The 21,800-nt window shown below is 49.2% G+C and overlaps 1 protein-coding gene across 1 annotated transcript in view; it reads left to right on the top strand.

The window, feature by feature from the left end:
- The window catches only part of CRACR2A (calcium release activated channel regulator 2A), a 129,070-nt gene that overhangs the window by 101,507 nt on the left and 5,763 nt on the right, over nt 1-21,800 (top strand). The window contains exons 13-17 of the mRNA XM_011931065.1: nt 773-879; nt 4,452-4,779; nt 9,178-9,310; nt 15,246-15,327; nt 15,402-15,516. Of these exons, the coding sequence (XP_011786455.1) occupies nt 773-879; nt 4,452-4,779; nt 9,178-9,310; nt 15,246-15,327; nt 15,402-15,516 (765 nt within the window). The remainder of the gene's footprint in view (nt 1-772; nt 880-4,451; nt 4,780-9,177; nt 9,311-15,245; nt 15,328-15,401; nt 15,517-21,800) is intronic.

Raw genomic sequence — 21,800 nt, 5'->3', positions numbered from 1 at the left:
ATAAAAAGAGATTGGAGCCATACAGACGAGTGTGAATTAAAGATTCACAGAGTTTTTTTTATGCCTGTAAATATTTTTTCTTTTTTCTGTCTGACCAGGTGTGGTGGCTCACTCCTATAATCCCAGTACTTTGGGAGAGTGAGATGGGAGGATCACTTAAGGCCAAGAATTCAAGACCAACCTGGGCAACATGGCAAGGTTCCATCTCCACAAAAAATGAGAAAATTAGCCAGGCGTGGTAGAGTGCCTATAGTCCTAGCTACCCAGGAGGCTGAGGCTAGAGGATTGCTTGAGTGCAGGAGTTTGAGGCTGCAGTGCGCTGTGATCATGCCATTGCACTCTGACCTGGGAGACAGAGCAAGACCCTGTTTCAAAAATATAGAGGTATTTTTTCAGAAGAGATAAATGTTCAATGCGTATTTTCTATGTGCATTAGAAATATGTATAGAAAATATGCATTAAACACTTATCTCTTCTTCTTTTTCCTTTTACAAATGATCAGTGCTCCTGTGAATAACAGGATGGACCCCAGGCTATAAACTGTGTATTTTTTCATTTGATGAGGTAACCGGAAAGGAGATGGAGAGATTCTGGTAAGGGATGATGGCAAAAGGGAAGAGTGGGTAGATGCTAATGGGGTGACCATCACACTGCTTACTTCCTTCAGAGTTTTGTGTAGAGCCTAGTCTATGAGATGGGAACCATGACCCCTTTTCTGTTCAAACATCGGGGCAAATAGGCATGGATCTAAGGGCATTTTGTGTTTCTACAGAAAAACAAGGCAGCCAAGGCAAACACAGCTGCTTCCAGGGCAAGCTGGAAAAAGAGATCTGGCTCCGTGATAGGCAAATATGTGGACGGCAGAGGGATTCTTAGGAGGTAAGTCATCTCCACTTGCTCATCCCTTCATTAATGTCGGGCTCATTGGGAGCTGGCTCTGGGCCCACACTTAGTGCCTGCTGACCCCTTGAAAGGTGAGGAAACTGAGGTCAGCTGCACTCACTCCCCTCAAATCTTGGAACACAATCCCCTCCCTGTTCTGACATCCAAGCCAGAGCGGGAATGTGCAGAGCAAACCCCCCAGGACAGACCATTGTCTTCTGAGGCTGCCCCACCCTATTGTGTGTCTGCAGAGAGGGACTGTGTAGCAGCAGAGGAGAGGGGTCAAGGGAGAGAGAGATGGAGTGTGTAGCTGGGTAACACTGTTTCTGCTGAGCAGAATGGATGCACTCGGTTTTGGGGTTTTTATTGTTGTTGTTTGAGACACAGTCTTGCTTTGTCACCCAGGCCAGAGTGCAGTGGCACGATCTGGGCTCGCTGCAACCTCTCAGCCTCCCAAATAGCTGGGATTACAGAGGTGCGCCACCACGCCCATCTCATTTTTGTATTTTTGGTAAAGACGGGGTTTCTCCATGTTGGCCAGGACTGGTCTTGAACTCCTGACCTCGCGATCTGCCCGCCTCGGCCTCCCAAAGTGCTAGGATTACAGGTGTGAGCCGCCACGCCCGGCCGATGCACTTGGGTTTTTAGGAACATGACTGTATTGGCTATGAAGGTTAATTAAAGTGTCAAATAGAATCTCCAATAGTTAACTCCTTTCACAGACAAGACGGGGGCCTGTGCTGGACAGATCGTTTCAATGACTTATAATTAATTAACTCAAACGTAATGCGTTTTGTTGCTCTTGGGCAGCACACGATTGAGCTTGAGTCCCCAAGTGTTGGCTCGTTGTTCATTCAGAGACTAACCAGTCCCCGGCCCGCTCTTCATTTTGGCGCGTGCTGTGTCCACAGAGATGGCCATAGAGAGACAGAGGCACCTGGCCCTTCAGTATCAGACCCAGAGAGACCTTGAAGACTGCAAGCACGAAATGAAAAGACATGCAAAGGGGGAGTGACTCTGGAGATGTAAATCAGCTCATCAGTCAAACCTTTGGGCCTGATCATCATGAATCCTTGTTCTAAATAGCTGAATAATGAGATACAATTTGGGAGCCCAATTTCTGCAATAGTGATTGGCCCGTTGGTTCCTCAGAATGGAATGGATCGGCTGATTGATTGAACAGACGTTTACTGATTACCTACTGTGTTCCAGACATTCTTTTGAGTTCTGTAAAGCCTCCAGAAATAAATTAGACTTGGGTCCTACCATTAATCTCCGTTATTAAATGCTCACTTAATACATATTTATTGAGTGTCTACTGTGTGTGAGATGCTGTGCTATTTGCTGGACATACAGTAGTGAGCAAAATGGACCTACCTCTGTGTCATTGAATTTCTGGTTGAGTGGTAGAAGCAGACAATAATCAAGTAAGCGACAAATTGTGAGCCCCGAATTCTAATGCAGACTTTGCCAAAAATAGCTGCTGTCCCTACTAATGGCAGAGAGCACTTGGTGGTAAAACCAAAAATGAACTCAGTCATGCCGTGATGCAGGCATTACAGAATGGCAGTAGTGCTTGAGAATTTCCCAGATAAAAAGCTTTTTCCAATAAATGCTTTGTTTTAAGGCCTATTTAAGTGGCTATTTCTTTTCTGGTTGCACAGCCTTTGAAAAACATGCTGTGTGTGCATAGTTGCTCATGTGTACACACAAATATTCACTTTGGTGTGTATAAGCAGAGTAAAAGTAGATGGGAATACCAATTGTGTTCTAAAACAAATAAGCACTTTATAAGCTTGATACAATATGTAGGAAGTTTGCTGGAAAGAAGACATTTGGCTTTCTTAAAACTGTTTTTATAAGGCAAGGGAAAGGTGCTTTAATTGCTGCAAATCCTTTATTTTTATATCAGGGAATACAAACTAATTCACCCTTTCCGCAAGCAAGCACTATATCGTAATTTGTCTTTCAAAATCGCAGTTTGCCGGGTGCGGTGGCTCAAGCCTGTAATCCCAGCCTTTGGGAGGCTGAGACGGATGGATCACGAGGTCAGGAGATCAAGACCATCCTCGCTAATACGGTGAAACCCCGTCTCTACTAAAAAATACAAAAAACTAGCTGGGCGACGGACGAGGCGGGCGCCTGTAGTCCCAGCTACTCGGGAGGCTGAGGCAGGAGAATGGCGTGAACCCGGGAGGCGGAGCTTGCAGTGAGCTGAGATCCAGCCACTGTGCTCCAGCCTGGGTGGCAGAGCAAGACTCCGTCTCAAAAACAAAAAAAAACAAAAAAAATCGCAGTTAATATCAGGATGGTGATACCTGCTTTTTTTTTTTTTTTTTTTTTTTCTTCTACTGTTGATCTTTAAGAGTAATACATATTTTAAATCAGGGAGCAAAAGAAAATATATTTCTCTGTTCTGCATATTCTGTGTCGTTCATTTAGTTCCTTTCTCCTTTGGCCCTGTCACCCCATTGCTTCATCCCCATTCCATTTTCTTTTCTAGTCTGCGTGCATGTGTGCGTGCGTGTGTGCGTGTGTGTGTGTGTGTGTGTGTGTGTGTGTCTCAATTCTGGACTTAAGGTCCTCCCTGTCAAACTTCCTTTAAGACAATTTCTGTGAGGCCTTTGCTCTCAAAACCTTCTGAAAGTACAGACTCTGCATTGACCCCCACATCCAGTTCCCTCGTTCCTGCACTGCCTACAGCTTCTCCTTGCCCTTAGTGCTCAAATGCTTCTAGAAGCAAGTGTGTGCTTAGGCCTCTGAGACCATTTACTCCTGATTCTGACTTCCAGGAATACAGAAAGAGGAAGAGAAAGGGAGAGGAAGGAGAGGTGAATGGAGATGTCTGCCTGGTTTTCTTCTGACCCAAAGCCTCCTGTCTAGGGGGCAGCTGCCTGTGAACCAGCAGACCTGCTATATCTGGAGGTGGGGGGCCCTCCCAGAGCAACAGCACCCCTCACACTGCTGAGGATGTTTTGCAAACATGTCTGTTTTTATGTATTGTCTTATTTGTGAATAGACAGAGCAGATGGGCCACATTTGACAGCAAGGCCTGAAGAGTTGAAGTGTCTTACCCAAGGACACACAGTAAGGGCTGGCGCTGGGAGCAGAGCCAAGGCCACCTGCTCATGTTAATCAGGGTGCCTTGTATCTAAGTCTGAGGCTTCTTTCTTTACAACCTTTCCTTCTCCTTCATAGCAGTCTCACAATTTGTAAATGATGTATTTATTTGTGTCATTATTGCTTTAGTCCCCCACTAAATCAAGTATTCCATGAGGACAGGCATTATGTCCATCTGTAAGTGGCATCTGTACTTAATGCTTGGTCGTCATCATCATCATCATCTGTGTCATCATCTGCCTCAGCAGTGGCAGCAGGCACTAAGTGTAAGCGTGTTGAGTGAATGAGCTGCAGAATGCTGGCTGGTTTGTTCTTCCCTTTCCCAGAGTGCTCTTCTCCAAAGGTGTGGTGCTCCCTGGTTATCTGTTTGTCACAAAAGCCGTCATGCAGCCCGTGTTGAAATATTTTGTGAAATCCTCCCAACTCTTCTCTCTTCCCCGCCCCAATAGCCAGTCAGAGGAGGAGGAGGAGGTGTTTGGCATCCCGAGGAGAAGTTCCCTGGGCCTGAGTGGATATCCCCTAACAGAAGAGGAGCCAGGAACCAGGGAGCCGGGGCCTGGTCCATACCCCCGGCCTCTCCGCAGAATCATCTCCATTGAAGAAGACCCCCTGCCCCAGCTCCTGGATGGCGGCTTTGAGCAACCCCTGAGCAAATGCCCAGAAGAGGAAGAGGTCTCTGACCAGGGGGTACAGGGACAAATCCAGGAGGCCCCACCCTTGAAACTCACCCCCACATCCCCCCGAGGGCAGCCTGTTGGAAAAGAAGCCCTGTGTAAGGTAAGGGTTCATCCTGCTTTGGTTCATGGACATTGCTTCTATGATCTGTCTCTTGCATTTGAGGCCAGGTGCCCGGAGAGGCAGCTCAGGAGGTCAGATGCTGCAGGTCCCGTGATTCACCACATCTGTGTCCTCCAAATGCCACTTTCCCCCGCTTAGCTGAGTGTCATGCGGGGAGACCCAGGGGTCCGGATAAATTCTCCTTAAACCTCCGTTGTGTTTGGAATAACGCTCAAAATCCTAAGGAAATTGAACACTCGAACAAAGGATTCTTAGCAAAGCAATTTTACTTCTGCGCAGAGGGGTGCCTCCTTGGCCAGTTGCCATGAGAGTACACCTGAACAGAGGGGCGTGAGGTGCATGTTTATCTCTGATGCAAGTCCTGCCCCTGTACCCTTTCCCCATTGGCCGGGGTCGGGTCGTACAATCTAAACTAATCCCGGTTGGCTAAACATTTGATTTTTAAAGATAGGGTGGGCACGTAAAAGAAAATGGAGGCAAAGGGCAAGGGGTGTCTGTAATGAGCCAGAAAGTTCGTCCTCTTTCCAAATAAGGAAAGGAGTGTGAGCTGGTACTGATAACGCTTGGTACGGTGGTGTGCCTGGGCATCTAACAAAGGCAAGAAGAAAGAAAAGGAGAAAAAAGCCGGGGGAGGGGGGTACTATGAATTAAAGAATGAAAGATTGATCAGATTATTTGAAAAGAAACCTCATCATATCCCACAGTTGTTTGCCCCATTCCCGACCCTGCGCCCTCTCTTCCGACTCAGATTCAAAAGCGTTAGTTGAGCACCTACTTAAGATCGACTGTATGCTAGGCTCCTAGCATGCAATTTCATATGCTTTTGAAGTTGCATGCTTTGTAACTGGTCTTAGCAGAGCCAGGCCCTGCTTTAGAAAGTTTGCATACCATCATTTTTCTCTTGGTTCTTAATCAGCTAATCACACTTTCATTCCGACATTCCCTGCCTGCTCCTCTCTTCAGGGTGACCCTGTACTTCCCACCAGACATTCTTGCTAAATTCTGTAGGAAAAGGGAGACCACATGAAAAGTGGCTCCCGTGGCTCATGGTGATAGATGTCCTTTGCCTCGTTTGGGACTCAGGCCTCGGAATAGGCTCCTTGAGACCTCATCCTGCACTCAGCTTTCTGAAACAGCTTTAGAACAATGCACAACAGTCTGAAAGAGGTTCCTCCCTGCGCACGCCACCTCAGCCATTGAGAGCTGAGCCTTTGCCACCTTGAACTTTTCCCAGTGGCTGTGCTGGGGTGTGAGCTACCTAATGGACTTCCTGGCATAGGTTACCATTCTTAGGCCAGGATTAAGACTCATGCCTGCAGATCACTCCTCAAGGGCCCTGGTGCAAGGGAAGAGTGGAGAGCTGGGTGGCACCAATGTGGGGTCCCCGTCCCTCCTGCATGCCCTTCCACATCCCCTTCAATGCACAGACCTACACTTGCTGGCAGTGGGTACAAACGGGGTCTTACATAACTCCAAGATGTCCCCCTAAAACGTGAAAGAAGTGTCATGAGGTCAGTAGGAGCTGGGGCTGAAGAAAAAGGCTCAAGCATCTGCTCAAACATCTGCTGTGGCATTTTATCCTCACCGCTCTCTGATGAGTCAGGTCAGAAATTTTTTCTCCCTGTTGACAGATGGGAAAGTTGGAGCTCAGAGAGGAGGGCCAGGCCCACAGTGACGGGGAGCCCAGCCCTCCTCACCGAGTTCTCTCACTTCTGTGCCTGCTCCACGAGGTCTGGGGGCAGAACTGCAGCAGGGAGGAAGTGTGATTTACCAGCAGCCACACCACAGCTCCAGCAGGGAAGGTATGCTCCTTTGAAGGCTACTGCAAGGCAGGCCCTCCCATACAAGGCCGAGGAGGTTTAAACTGGTACAACCCTTCTGGAAACCCATTTGGTAATATGAACCAAAAACTGAAAAATACCATATCCTTTGAACCGGCACTTCTACTGCTGGGAATTCTTCGTAAGGAAATAACCAAAATCAGACAAAGATTGAACTCAAGAATGCAAGAATTATTTATAATAGCAAACGGTTGAAAGAAAAATGTCCAATAATAGGGACATAAGGCATAGTATATTAATTCACTAGAGTATTATACAGCTGTTAAAAATATTTTCAAAAATCTTTAGTGAGTAAAAAAACTCCAAGTTAATAAGATATGATAAAGTAGGATAAAATTATATGTATCTCAAATTTCTGTAAATAAAACAGATGATATTTTAGAAAGCTGAAAGGAATGCATCAAGATGTGAATTGTGGACTGGGCATGGTGGCTCACACCTGTAAGAGCAGCACTTTGGGAGGCCATGGTGGGGGGTTAGCCTGAGGCCAGGAGTTCAAGACCAGCCTAAGCAACATAGCAAGACCCGGTCTTTACAAAAAGTAAGAAAATTAGCTAGACGTGTTGATGCATACCTGTAGTCCTAGCTGCTCTAGGGGCTGAGGCAGGAGGAGTTCTGAGCCCAGGAGTTCAAGGCTGCAGTGAGCTGTGATTGTACCACTGCACTCCAGCCTGGGCAACAGAATGCGACCCAGTCTCTTAAAAAATAAAAAGATAGGAATAGTGACCATTTCAGGGTGGTAGGGTAGATTAGGAAGAATTAATTTCCCCTCTACTTTTGTGCATTTCCTAATTGGAAACATTAGCATAATTTTATTTTTTAAAGGCTTATTTTTTAAATTATAAAGCATGAAAGGAGGAAGGGTGAGAAGAGATCTTCTGACTTGCCAGCCAGGTACTACTTCTCCAGCCCCCTCCCCGCAATCCAGCCATCTTATTTTCCTGTGGCAGGTGGCCTGTCCCCCAGAGGGGACAGTGGGTTAAGTGCATGAACATACCTGAGAGTTTGCTGCCCCTGTGAGGTGAGTCCTGCCTGCCGCTGAGCCGTTGGTGTGTCTATGGGCAAAATAAAAGTGCTCTGCCTGAGGAGGGGCAGTGGCCACAGGGCTAAGGATCAGGCAACGCCTCTCCCACCAGGACCGTCTCCTGCCATCCTGGGTTTCACCTTCCCTGCCCTGTACTGTGCTTGGGTGTATTAGATTGATACACTGAGTTTTAGTCTCAAACAAATAACAATTAAAAGTACAGGGGCCAGCAGAGAGTTGGTGCCCTTGTGCATGGCATGAATAAAGAAAATGGGGCAGGAGGTATAGTTTTTGAGTGCGGGTTGGTTGTTTTTTTTTTTTTTAACTTCTAGTTTAAATTTTTGGAGTTGACCTTGAATTCTCTCCTAAATACTGCCTGGAATTGATTTCTCTCCAAAAGGCAGTGAATGGCTTTTTATCTGAAACTCAAGTACTGCTAATACAACTGCTGCTACATTATAGTATTTGCTCAATGAGAGGAGCGAATTCCCCCAAATTCACTTTTAAATAGATGCAAAAGAGCCTCCCCATGTGATCAGGCCACACTGAGCTGGGCCTGAAGGCACGATGCCTGCGGTTGAGTGGCAGCTCCCTGGAATGAATGATCATTCCTCAGAAGGAGGCTGTGCTGGAAGGTGGCTCCTTACTCTACCTACTACTTGCTTTTTGTCCTAGGTCAAGTTCACTCCCCTCTGGGCTTTCATGCCCCAGCCCTTTCCCTCTGCTGGGCCCAAGAGACAGAGCAGCAGTGACTGACTGACTCTGGGAAGCTTTGCCCAGCAGCCTAGCATTTCCCAGCTTCCTGAGTGGAGACCCTCGTGCCTCAGTTACACAAGGAAGATGGCGGTGCCTCGATGGGAGCTGATGAGATGCATGGAGAGCAATATTCAGGGAGGCAAGAGCATCCTCCATTTAGTCCAGGCTGCCAAGGATAGGGCTGAAATAAGGAACTCCCTGTCCCAACCTGGGACGTTTCTGTCCCCGTGATGTGGATAAGCCTTCTTTGATCCTTCTCTGCTTCTCTATACAAACGCCCCACTTTGTCCTTCCCTACCGAAAAAATTCCTGCCTCCTCTTGAAGGAATTGTGGGCTGGGCATGGTGGCTCACACCTGTAAAAGCAGCACTTCGGGAGGCCATGGTGGTAAGGCCCCTCCTGTGTGCCCTGTCACACTTGGAGCACTGAGCTGTCCTTATCTGTGAACGTGCTGCCTCCTCCACCCTACCGGAATCCAGGGTCGGCCTCTGCCTCCTGCCACAGGAGGCGGACAGCAAATGTCACTTGGGTGGCTGTTTCTCCTCCCTCCTGCAGATGCTGGAAAAAGCCTCCATGCCCCAAGACCGACTACGCTCACTGCATTCTGAGGCTGTGGCAGCCTCCCTGGTGCAGGTCTGGAGGCCGGTCTGCACCCCCTGAGGGCCACTGTGGGGATGGGTGAAGGGCCTCTGGTGGCTGGGGCAGGGGCTGGCAGGACCATTGCCTGCAGTTGGTCAGACTGTGTGCCGTCCGCAGGAGGAAAGCCCTCCCTCTGCCCCCGACCGGCTCTTCAAGATTGTGTTCGTCGGCAATTCCGCGGTGGGGAAGACGTCCTTCCTGAGGAGGTTCTGTGAGGACCGGTTCTCCCCGGGCATGGCGGCCACTGTGGGTGAGTTCTCCTCCCTGAGGTGGGTCCCAGGCCCATCTCTGGGAAAGGACTTTGTGAGAAGGGGACCCGGGGGAGGGGGCATTAGAGGCCCATGGGAAGGGCCACGGGGATTGGACGATAGGGATGCTGGTGTCTGCTGTGTCCAACAGAGAGGCTGGGAGGGGCGAGATGAAGCCGCCTCCCCTCAGGCTGCTGAGCTCATCCTGTGTGTGACGGGACCCCGGAGTACTTCATAAGTCCAACCCTGGGTTTATGGAACTAAACTTGGTAAAGGTAGATTTGGGTCCCCTTTCCCACTTCCCCTCCCTTTGACCACTCCTCCCCACTGTCAGCAGGGCCCTGGGTCTTCCCGCTCCCCCTGAACTGCCTGGGACTCCTCCCGAGACCCCCATCCTGCCACACATCCCCCTGCCTTCCTGAGGGCTTGCTACATCCTGGCCTCGCTCCTGGAAGGCTTCTTTTACCCGTCACATTGTATCTGTCCTAAGTCCCCAGCCTGCTGGGTGACAGCTGGACTTCAATGTGGAAGCTCATTAGGCTCGGCCATTAATGGATGATCACGGCTTAATGCGTTCCCACTCTGGGTGATATTTTATTTAAATAGAGGCCTTTAATCCCTTCACCCACAGTTGAGGGTTGCATTGGAATATGTGGTGAGACCCAAGGGCATACGGACGTTTTAGCTTGAATCACTCAACAGAAAGGTGAATCACTCAACAAAAAACAAATACATTGCATGCCTGTTCCACCGAGCTGATAAGTCAGCTGTACTTGAAAATGTATTTGTATGACCTGAATATTTACCAGAAGCTTTTATAGTCATCCTTTCCATCTATCTCCACAACAACCTTAGGGGACAGGTACTGTTCAGCCCAGTCAACAGATCAGGAAACTGGGGTCCAGAGAGGTTAGAGGCTTGTTCACATTCCCATCTGTTGGTTGGTGCTGATATCTTCCCCTCAACTACCTTCTATTCCATGCCATAGTGTCCCTCAATTGAGTTGTATGCACTTAGCACCCCATGAGAGGTGAGGATGCTCGTCTGCCTCTGGAGGTGAATGGAGGTTGGTGCAGGAAGAAGGGGCTTCGGAGGTTCAGTAAGACATCAGAAGTCCTGAGTCCTCATCTGGGCCCTGCCACTGACAAGCTGTGTGACCTCAAGAGCATGTGATACCTCTTAGGGCTTCAGTTTTCTCTCATTTGAAAAATGAGAGGTTGCCACTGCGTCCCTGTATGTCTGTTTTTTCACTGCTATAAAGAAATACCTGAGACTGGTAATTTATAAAGAAAAGAGGTTTAATTGGCTCATGGTTCTACAGGCTGTACAGGAAGCATGGCTGGGGAGGCCTCAGGAAATTTACAGTTATGGCGGAAGGGAAAGGGAAAGCAGGCACGTCTTACGTGGCCAGAGCAGGAGAAATAGAGGACAGGGGAGGTGCTACAAACTTGTAAACAACCAGATCTCGTGAGAACTCTATCATGAGGAAAAGGGATGGTGCTAAACCATTCATGAAGGATCCAGCCCCACGATCCAATCACCTGCCCCAGGACCCACCTCCAACATTGGGGATTATAATTGAATATGAGATCTTGGTGGGTACACAAATCCAAATCATATTGGCACCCTAAGACTGCCTCCAAGCCTAGGTCTCTGACTCAACCATCTTCGACCTTTGGCTGTGTGACAAGCTGGTTCTACAAGACCAACTTTGAGCAGCCCAGAGTCCTGCCTGGGGAGACTCCATTTTCTTTCTCTTACCCTAAACTGGTCCTTCTAACATTTCTCCCAGAGAGGGGTCTGTGCCTGTGTGCTTCAGGTGTCCCGTCCTTCCTGCCGGGCCTTTTCTTAACACTGTTATCACACCTGGAATATCTTCCCATCCCTTTCCTTCTGCTCAACTTCACCCAGAGACTGAGAGCATCCCAAGACAAAAATTGGGACCCAGATGGGAAGAAGCACGAGCCTGCAAACCAAACCCAGAAGAGCCTGGCCACGTCTGGTCTTGAGGGAGGGGCAGCTGGGAGTGTGCTGAGTGTGGTAACACAGGAGACAGCGCCCGGGAGGTCAACTTGCCCTCCCTGAGGGCATTCCATGGGGGAGGCCCTACGGTCTTGGCTCTGGCACAGGCCTGGGGGAGGCAGGGAGAGGGTGCCCAGCCTGCAGGCCTCAGACCCATGTACCCCGAGCAGTGTGCATGTGGCCTGCTTCTCCTGACAACAAAATCAGGGTCTGTTTACATTTTCAACTTGTGGCCCTGAGATGGAAGGCCCTGAAAAATAGAAAATCAGACTCATTTGCACTTCCCAGGAGGCCAATTATGGAAACACCCTACAGTTTAGGAAGGGGAAAAAAAAATCAAAGGTTCCAAATCAGGATGCCCTTCATCACACCGCTCCACACATGCTCGAGCGGCAGCTCAAATTAGTTTCCCTGCCACACTGCAGGCCCTGCTCTGGGACACATGTCAGGAAGCAGATGTCGCACCAGCCACCTGCAGGCTGCCTCCTTTAAAGAGATATAACAGCCACAGAGTCACAGCCTCTCGGGCCAAAACTGCCCACCCCCAGAACAGGACTCCATCCAATCTCCTGTCAAGGACAGCAGCTACAGCCCAGTGGCAGGGCTTTGGCTGTTCTTCCAGCTCACCTCCATCCTCCGAGGGGTTCTCCAACTTCCTGGTCTCCCACTCCCTCATAAGAGCATGTTTTTTACTGGATCAGTGGCTTGTGTGAAATGCAAGTTGCTACAGGGCGACTGGTGACTGGGGCACCCTGCCTGCCCCACCCAGGGCCCAGCCTGCTCCTTCAAGAGCAGGTGCTTGAGCCCTGCAGGCATCCTGGAGACAACACGGATGGTTTTTGCAGAATGCTACATCTGCAAGGAACCATAGGAATGGTCTAATTACATCCTCTCATGTTGGAAGTGAGAAAATGGAGATCCACGACAGACTGATCATTCGAGTTAGCCAAACTCCCTGGAACCCAGGACTCTAAGTCCAGCATTCTTCCCACTACACCACATTGGTTCACAACCTCCCTGCATTAAGCCACAGGCCAGAACCCAAGGTGTTTCTTCCGGAAGCTGTTTCTGGCAGAATGCCCCAGCCCTTTCTTGGCCACCGGTCCAGTGTCTGTCCCACTGCCCGTCTCTACAGAGAAATCCCTGCAGCAGCCCCCAAGGGTATTTCTCCAGAGCAACTTGCTGCCACTGCTCCCCCTCGCTCCTGCCTTATGACAGCTCAGGGCTGTCACCTCAAGAAAGGTTAAGGTCACCCTCCTGGCAACCATCAGCCCAGCGCTAACCCACACCATCTCCACAGCACCTTTCAAGGTGCCAGGAGGCTCCTGACTTGAGCCATCCTTTGGGAAGCAATTCGTTTGCAAACAAGGGTCACCTCAATGTGTTAGCTGAATGCTCCAGCCGCACCTAAACACTGTGAACATCCAACTTAGCCCCTTCATCCCTTCATACCTCCATCCCACTGCCGTCTACCGATGAGGAGAGAGAACCCCCCCAAAATGAGCTGCATCCATGGTCAGTGGCAGAGCTGAGACAGGAACGCACAACACAGGTCTCTTGACTCCTGGGATTTCAGAACTGGTGGTCGTCTTTAAATCAGTTTAATCCAGGCCCTCTGGTCCCCAGTTACTCCGTGTTACTATCCTGTTGGACTTGTGTTCTCTGGCTTCATGTTTGCACATGCTGCCTCTTCCTCCCCACCCCCTCGTCTTCTCCTTGTGTCCATCACACCCGGCCCCCGAGAGCCTGTTTATCTGCTTCCTCAGCCTGCCTGTCTGAGGCTGCAGAGAGAAACACATCGCGTGTCCAGCAGGGAGTCTCACCAAGCTCACCACGGCACAGAACATTTTTCCAGCACACTCTTTTGCACATCTCACTCCTTGCCAGAGACAGCTGCCTGTCCTCCAGCAAAGCACCTAGCCCATGAGGTGGAGCAGGAGCTGAGAGCAACTAAGACCCAGCTGCCCCAGCAAAGTCCCTGCTCTCCAGCAAACTCCCTGCTGCTCTACCTGCGAGCCTTACCAGCAGGCAGAGGGCTCTGAACTCGGGGAGCACTGGCTGGTTTTGGATCTGGCCCTGAAGCTGTATGACAATGGATGCCTTTCCCGTCAGTTGTTACCAGAAAGCAGGCAGCCCCTTCTGTCTCCCAGAGCACAGACCAGGAAAGCCCCTCCACTTCTAGCCAGGAAGAAAACGCACCCTTGGATTCACCTTCCAGCCACTGTAATCTGTTTTGCTGGGAGCACTTAGCCCTGGGCCTTCTAGGTGAAACAAAGCTGCCCGTGTCCTGTGCCCTGAGTCTGGCTACAGGAGTGGCAGTCAGCCTCAGAACTGGGATTGCAGCTCACCTCACTACCAACCAGCTCGGGCAAGGCATGACTGCTCATGACTCGTGCTTCATCTCTCGGTGCGTGTGTGAATGTGTGTGCATGAGTACATATGCATGTGTGCACATGTGTGTGCAGATAACTCACATGGATGTCACAGGGGGACTCTGTGAAGGTAGAGAGGCAGCACACAGAAACACTGGAAATAGCATTCTATTAATGGGAGAAATCACTCTGAGCCCAGACAACTGCACTCCTCTCTGGCCCCCATCTGTGAAGCAGAGGGCCTCCGGACTCCCTGCTGCCCCTGACATTCTGGAAGTGGATGATCCTCCCACCTCTCCTCACTTGTGAGTCCTTAATGCACTAGCCTTTGCCCAGCAGCAGTGGCTGGGATGACCTTTTCCATTTACTGCCTCTTTGTTATCTGTTTGGTCTCTTCTGTCTCTATCTGTCCAAGCTGCTGTTGCTCTTTGTCTTCCTGAGCCCTCCAGAGGCCTTTCTGAAGGTTGTGGGAGATACCCTAAAGCTCTAAGATCTGGAACTTATGGTGGTGGTGGTGGGATGCACTTTTGAACCTCTTTATGCCTTTGCAAATATTCTTACAGGATGCAGGAGTGGAGAAGACCTGTATCAAAATGCCTGTGTTGAGGTCCTGACCTCTGAGAGCTGCTGTGGGGTGCAGAATGCGCTTCACTGACCTTGCCCCCTCTCTCTGGGGTTGAGGACCCAGGTCGGGTCACAGTCCTGGAGAGATGGTTGTGAACAGCCCAGTGGTGGGGTTAGGAGCTCTAACCCATGTCAAGGGTGAACGTTGCCTGTGACTTTTTTCTCTTACCCCTTCTGTTCTGTCCTTTCCTCTACCTGCCAGTTCCTACCCTCCTCCTCCTGTGCCTCCTCCCCTCCTTCTTCTTCCTCCACATACCTTTGGATTGGTTGATGCAGGCCGTCCCCATAGGACATTTGATTTTTACTAGGGGGCCTTTTAAAGGATTTTAGGTGAAAGAAAAAGAAAGAGAGAGAGAAAGAGAAGGAAAGAGAAGAAAGAAAGGAAGGAAGGAAGGAAGGAAGGAAGGAAGGAAGGAAGGAAGGAAGGAAGGAAGGAAGGAAGGAAAAGAAAGAGAGAAAGGAAAGAAAGAAAGGAAAGAAAGAAAGAGAAGGAAAGAAAGAGAAAGAAAGAAAGAGAAAGGAAAGAAAGAAAGAGAGAGAGAAAGAAAGTTGGGGGAGAGGGAGGGAGGAAGGGGGAAGGAAGGAAGGAAGGAAAAGAGGGAAGGAAAGAGTGAGGGAGGGAGGGAAAGAAAGAGCATATGGCTTGTATTACAGTGAAGAGCCCGCAGTTCAGAGTGGTTAAGTGATTTGATCAAGGTTCCACAGCTAATAAGTGGCAGAGACAGGACCAGAGCTGAAGTCCCATGCCTCCCCGTCCAGGGCTTTGTTCTTTTCTCCATTTTGCCTCCCACGAGCTGCACAGGGAAGGTTGTCACCTTGGGCCTGATGTGACTTCAGACATTGGAAGCCTCATTTCCTGATTTGGAAGTGAGGTGCCCCTGGCCCAGGGCAGCCCTGACAGGCCCGTTTCACCCTGCAGGCATTGATTACCGTGTGAAGACGGTGAATGTGGATGACTCTCAGGTGGCCCTGCAGCTGTGGGACACGGCTGGGCAGGAGAGGTGAGGAGCTGCCTGAAGTTCTGGGCTCCAGCGGGAAGGTCATGCATGCCTGACCCGTGACCCTTCTGTGGCAGGTACCGGTGCATCACCCAGCAGTTCTTCAGAAAGGCCGATGGTGTCATCGTCATGTACGATCTCACAGACAAGCAGTCGTTCCTGTCGGTCCGGCGGTGGCTGAGCAGCGTGGAGGTGAGCTGGCGACCTTCCTAGGAGCATTTAGGCTTGATTGTAGCTTCTCTTTTCTTCTCTGTCCATCTCCCAGCTGAGCCTCTGCATTTTCAAAATCTGATTCAGAACTTGCCTTTTCCAGGAACAAACTGATGCAGGCATTTGTTCCTCTGTTCATCCAAGTTCCCGGTACCAGGCTAGTTACTGGGGACCCAGAAGTGAACAAGACAGACACAGTCCCTGCCCTCGTGGAGAGAGGGACACGGAAAATCCAGATTATGCCAGCAGCTGTGTCGTTGCTGGGCCATGAGTGAAGGGGACTGGATTGGGAGAGGGGACATAGTGAAGTGTCAAGGAAGGGTCCTGGAGAAATCAGTGTTCGAGTCACAACCAGATTCTTCCCTCATTCTCAGCAGCACCTCTCCCCACCCCCTGAGTCTTTCCAGCTCCAGTAGGCCCAGCTATGCCCTGCCCGGGAGCCGCACCATGCAATGTTTGGGGGCCTCTGTCACAGCTCTTCACACAAGAGGGGGTTGATCCAGAATGTGAGGGCTCCAGGCTCACCTCAAAATCAAGGGTCTTGGCAGGGCCCAAGAACAACTGTGTTATCTTTGCATTCTCAATGATCTGGGAGACTCTACTTTTATGATTCCTGCTTGCAATGTGTCGCTTTGTACGTGCTTTTTAAAAGTTTTTCCACCACTCCAATGCAGGCTTCTCAAGGCCAGGGCCAGTGTGGACAAGCTACAAATTGCTCTTTACCAGGCCTTGGCTGATTCCCTCACAGAACAGCCAAGTAGGATGTCCCACCCCTTCCACCAGCAGGATTCATGGTTTGTTCATGTATTTGTTAAAAACACCTGCAGGCACTCTTCTAGGGCCTGGGAGTCCTAGCAGTGAATAAAAGAGACAAAGCTGCTGCCCTCATGAAGCTTATGTTCAGCTCTCTGCTCCAAGTCCATAAGACCTTGCATATACCATCACATACTTACCACGCCGCTACACATCGCTTGTTTGCTGGCCTGTGTCTCCGTGCTACCTCTTCGTCGCCATAACCTGGACGCTTTGCATGAGGCCAACAACTACTGGATGGATGAATGGATACCACATTGCTCTGAAGGCAGAATCTTGCAGTTGTCCATGTCTTTGACCCTTTCGGCTCTAAGATCCGTGATCCCTTTCACCCAAATCTGTTTCTCTGCAGTTTTGCCTGTCTAGGTCACCCCCATCTCTCTCTCGTTAATCTGCATCCTTCCGATTACCAAGAAAAAAATAAGGAACAGAATGGAAGCCAGATTCAAGGGTTTCTCAAGAATTTGCCTAATACGTATTATTTCTCAAAATTACAGTGCCTAACGCACTTATAAATGAGAAAAATGCAAGTTTTGAAATGTAGCTGGTGGATTGCCTATACACCAAACTAATAATGGAAGCAAATGGTATGGGGGAATCCGGCCGTAATTCCTTTCTAAACTTTGGAGTTTGTGACGTGATTTTTCTCTTCTTTTCTTTTTTTTACTTTTGTTGTTGGCAGCACTAAGCAGATTTATCTTTCTTACGGAAGTTAAGCACCAGGAGAGATGTTAGGGATTACCTAATCCAGGGGTTTCCAGACTTTCTTCCTTGGAGCCCTGGAATCAGACTGACATTCCCCAGAGATAGGGGGGCGGCAGGGGAAGGTTTAGTGGTCATGGATCCGGGTCCCTCGTCCCCCATCTCTGTCAGAGCTGCCTTGCCTTTTTCAGCATATGGGAGGTCAAGTACAATTTTGTTAGACAAAAGGGATTCCCTTTGAAAATCTCCCGTCTAGTATAGCCATCTCCTTCAAAAGTGAAGAAAGGGAAGCCCTAACTTCTCCGGGGTCACCTGTCCTTTCCATAGACATTTAGTTGTCCCCCAATATCTAAATTGTGGTGTGTGCTAGGGCTAAGCCTCCAGGTGGTCTGGGATTAGTGGGAATGGATGGTGACAAATTGGTGGAACTGTGCTCTCTGCTGTCATTAAGAGGTGTCGTTTCTAAGGCTCCTGTCTGGCACAGAGCCCGGGATCTAGAAGAAGACATGGAACAGTTTGGTGGTGGAGGTGAAGAAATCTCAGAAGGCCATCATCACAGCTTGAAGCCTGAGTTTAGTCATCCCCCAGAAACGTTCCTTTGTGGGACAGGGCTGGAATGCATCCGCGCCGTGTGGCTGTTAAGAGGCCCATGGAGGCCTTGGTGTGTCTGTGGCTCGGGAAGCCCAGCTCAGATGGGGAATCTATCCATCGTTAAATCAGAATGCTTTATGTGTAAACAGGGCTTTTCTATGTGATTTGTAGTTTGAGTTTTTCTTTTTCTTTAGATATTAGCCGAAGATACATTTAAGCTCTAATTGATGATTCTAAACCTGGATGAACATCAGGATCACATGTGGAGCTTTTAAAGGGAACAGAGGCCAGGGCCTTCTCTCCCAGAGTGATTCAGGGCCTGCAAAAAAACAAAAACAAAAAAAAAACAGTTCCCCAGGGAATTTTGATTCTCAGCCACCACTGTTCCTGGCCTAAACAAGTGCTCCTTGAACCCTAACGTATATGAGACTCTCCTGGGGACCTTCTTAAAATGCAGTCTCTGCTTCAGCAAGTCGGGGCTGTGGCCTGAGATTCTGTGTTTCTAGCAAGTTCTTGGGTGAGGCTGATGCTGTGGTCCAGGGATGACTCTTTGTGTAGAAGAGCTCTCAATCATTTTCAAAGACGCCTGTGACCCCTCACCAAGAATTTACTAAGCCTCTACGGCATGTCCAGCACACACTAGGAGCTCTGGGACTCAGTAGGATAGACCAGGAAACGCGTTCAGTTCAGCAGCGCGGAGTTTCAGAAACAAGCGCAGGAAGCTGTGTCAAATGGCAGAGTGTGTGTCAAAGGTGTGGAACGGTGGCATCAGAAATGCAATTATGCTCTAGATTCTTGAAAAGCTAAGTCATTCTGCCTTGGCAACCAGCAATCAGAGGTGTCAGGTGATAGATTAAAACTTGACACTTAATTTGATCTGAGGGGAACTGAAAATAATAAGTACCTTATATTTGTGGAGCACCTTATTTTTCCAAAGAGCTCCAAGCACTTTACCAACTCCCTCGCCCGGAGATGGGAGGGTGGAGGGGGAGCTTTAATAACAGTCTTCAAGGTTCTGAAGCCTTATTAGTAAGTGAATGGTGGCCAGCTGTTCACAGTCCCCCTTCCTCCCTCGACCTGAAAAGCATACAAGAAAAAAGGGCTTCAGTGGCTGTACTTGCCTGCATGGGAAAGACTTACTCTTGGAAGAGGTTGTGTGGGGTGGGAACAGATGCTCAGGGGAGGTAGTGGAGCTCCCTGAAAGGAAGTTCTTACTATCCCATCTTGGTCACTTCCTGGCCATGAAACTTTGGGCAATCATTCAACGAGGAAGCAGACCAAATGCCCCCTCCTGGCCCCCAAATTCTACAGTGTGTGATGGCATTTGACTCTGTCTCTGGGAGGCCAAGACGGAGCAGGAATGTGTGTGGTGAGAAGATTCTGGAGAGTCCTTCCAGCCCAGAGGGAACCAAAATCCTCTGGTGCAAGAGAGCACCGGTGCTGCTTGATGAGGTGGGAAGGCTGTGGCCTTGCCCTTATTCTGCTATTTCACCCAGCCCAGACAACTTTACCTTGCCTTCAGGCCTTCTGCAGAAGAGGCCCAAGCAGGGCCCAGACGCACTCTGTGCCGATTCTCCTGAGTGCCTTATGGGAAGTCACCGCAGGCAGTCTTTCAGCCAACTCGGCATTTCCAACCCACCCCCGATTTCTTATCTCAGTTGGGTAGAATTGGTTTAACCATTCCAATCTGGAAAAGAAATTAGTCAGGCTCTAAGGCCCCATGTGTGGCCATGGGGCAAACTGGACCTTAGAAGACTCTGGGGCCTGTGTTGGGTAGAGAAAATAGAATTTAGAACGCCAGCCTGTACAAGCCCGTATGGGCTGGTATTTCCCCCAGAGCCAGATTGCTGGCCCCCAGTGTTTGCAGTCCTGGGATGCTGAACTTCTTGTTGAGAGCCTCTTGCTGTTCTGATAGCACTAGATTGCTAGGTGTGTAAGTCGAGGAAGTGAAATAGAATTGGCGGAGTTAAGCCAAATGGACCAGTGTTTCCGAGCTGGAAAAAAACGTGGAGATTAATCTAATGCAACCTCTTGTTTTATAAGTCAGAAAAACTATGATCCAAAAAGAGGAAGTGACTTTCCCAGAGGCGCCCACACTTGTCAGCAGCACCACCCGATGCAGAAGCGAGGGCTTTGCCACACTGCACTGCTTCTCTCTTGTCCTGTGGTCCGTGGCTGAAATCTGCTCCTGAAAAGCAGGTGTTCATTTACTTTTCAGTCCTTCTTGCTTCTCTCTCAAAGCAGGACAGTTCTTCAGCTCAAGGGGTCCTGGCCCACTTCCCTCTCCCTTCCTGGGCTGCTAGCTAAACCTCATTCTGCGATCTTTGTCATTGGTGACAATGTACAGCATGGTGCAAAAAATAGTTTGATTTTTTTTCTCCACATTCCAAGTTGAGCTTGAAGTGCTGGCAGTTTAAAACGAGCCACACAAATAAATCTTGTTTTGACTCATAGTCCAGGGGATGGATAAATATGGAAACCCCCAAGATATAATTTTGCAGTCATTTTTTTCTTAGCATAACTGCATGCTTTAATGTGCTGAAAAAATTCTTGCTCTGGCTCCAGAGAAATAGCAGCACTATCCCAGCTAAGTGCTTTTTCATGCCTCCTAGCAAATAGATATTAAAACCTACACACATGCACACACACACATGCACACAGGCAACAACCAACCAAACCCAACAGCTGCACATTCTGAGCTGAATGCCAATCCACTGCTCCAAGTTGACAGCTCTTGTTATTTAAAGTCAGAGATGGGTGATCTTTTGAATTTCCACAAGTCTGTCTTCCAACAAGCTCAAGTTCACAGAAAGTCAGCTGAAATGACTGAAGGTGGAGGGAGGGCTCTCTGTGAGAGGGTCATAGAACAGAACCTGGCTTTAGAACAGAGAGACACAGAAAAGAGGAGAGACTCAGATGAGTCACGTGGAGAGATGGTGACAGAGCTAGGGCAGAACCCACGTCTCCCAAAGAGAGATTGTGTGCCTGCTGAAGGAGCTAAGATGACTTCACTGCAACCTGTCACGCCGATGGGATTTTTACCAACATCTCTCACAGTCTCAACATCAGAGTTCGAGTAGACCTGAGACCTGTTCAGCAAAGCCCTAGGAGGCTTGAAGGAGATGTTGCTTCATCTAGGAGGTAATTCTGAACATCTCGTGCCAAGTGGTATGCAGGCTGAAAACCTAGTTAGGTATGAGAAAGTTTAGACAGATAGTTCAAGACTTTTGGGGTTGAAGTCAGAGAGGACCATGGGCTACCTACCCCAATACCAGCTCCTCTCCCTGCCCCTGTGTCAGAGACTGATGACCCGGGCCGGGGAGATGGTGACTGACTGTGATAGTTAGCACACTCTCTGGTCTTATGGATATTCTCATTTGTTTTTGCCAAATCTCTGGAGGTGAGTCTAATTCTCCTTTATCAGTGGCAGGCCAGGGTCCCTGGAGGGGAACGAGTTGTCCAGAGTGGCTGTGTAAGAAAAGAACAATACAAAGAAACCGCAGCTCCTGCTGGGTGCTTTGCTTTTAAATTTTTTTTTTTCTGCTCCTTCTAAGCTCCTTTATTTTTATATCCAGGAATTGCTTTGGTGTTTTTTTTTGTTTTGTTTTGTTTGTTTTTGTTTTTTTGTTTTGAGACAGAGTCTTGCTCTGTCACCCAGGCTGGAGTGCAGTGGCAGGATCTCGGCTCACTGCAACCTCTGCCTCCCGGGTTCCAGCAATTCTCTGCCTCAGCCTCCAGAGTAGCTGGGATGACAGGCACCCACCACCACACCCGGGTAATTTTTGTATTTTTAGTAGAGACGGGGTTTCACCATCTTGGCCAGGCTGGTCTTGAACTCCTGACCTTGTGATCCACCCACCTCGGCCTCCCCTGCAAAAAAAGAAGAAACCTGCCCTTTCTTTTCCCAGGAGGGAAGAGGCACCATTGCTGTTTATGGTGCACAGGACCCAGATGTTGGGTTTATGACCCATTCCCTACCTCATCCTACTGGGTCATTCAGTATCCATCATCCCCTCTGCAAGCCATCGCCCATTCCAAATAATAGCAAAACCCGGGGTAGAATTCTGCCCTGGGATTTCAAGTCTGATGCTCATATTTTCAGAGTTTCCATGTCAAGAAATCCCACAAGCCTTAATCATTCCTCACACATAAATCTACAA

The sequence above is a fragment of the Colobus angolensis genome, unplaced genomic scaffold (genome assembly GCF_000951035.1).
Source record: "Colobus angolensis palliatus isolate OR3802 unplaced genomic scaffold, Cang.pa_1.0 Scaffold89, whole genome shotgun sequence".
Taxonomy (NCBI): domain Eukaryota; kingdom Metazoa; phylum Chordata; class Mammalia; order Primates; family Cercopithecidae; genus Colobus; species Colobus angolensis.
The sequence above is the reverse complement of the archived record's forward strand: the minus strand, read 5'-3'. Positions and strand labels throughout refer to the sequence as shown.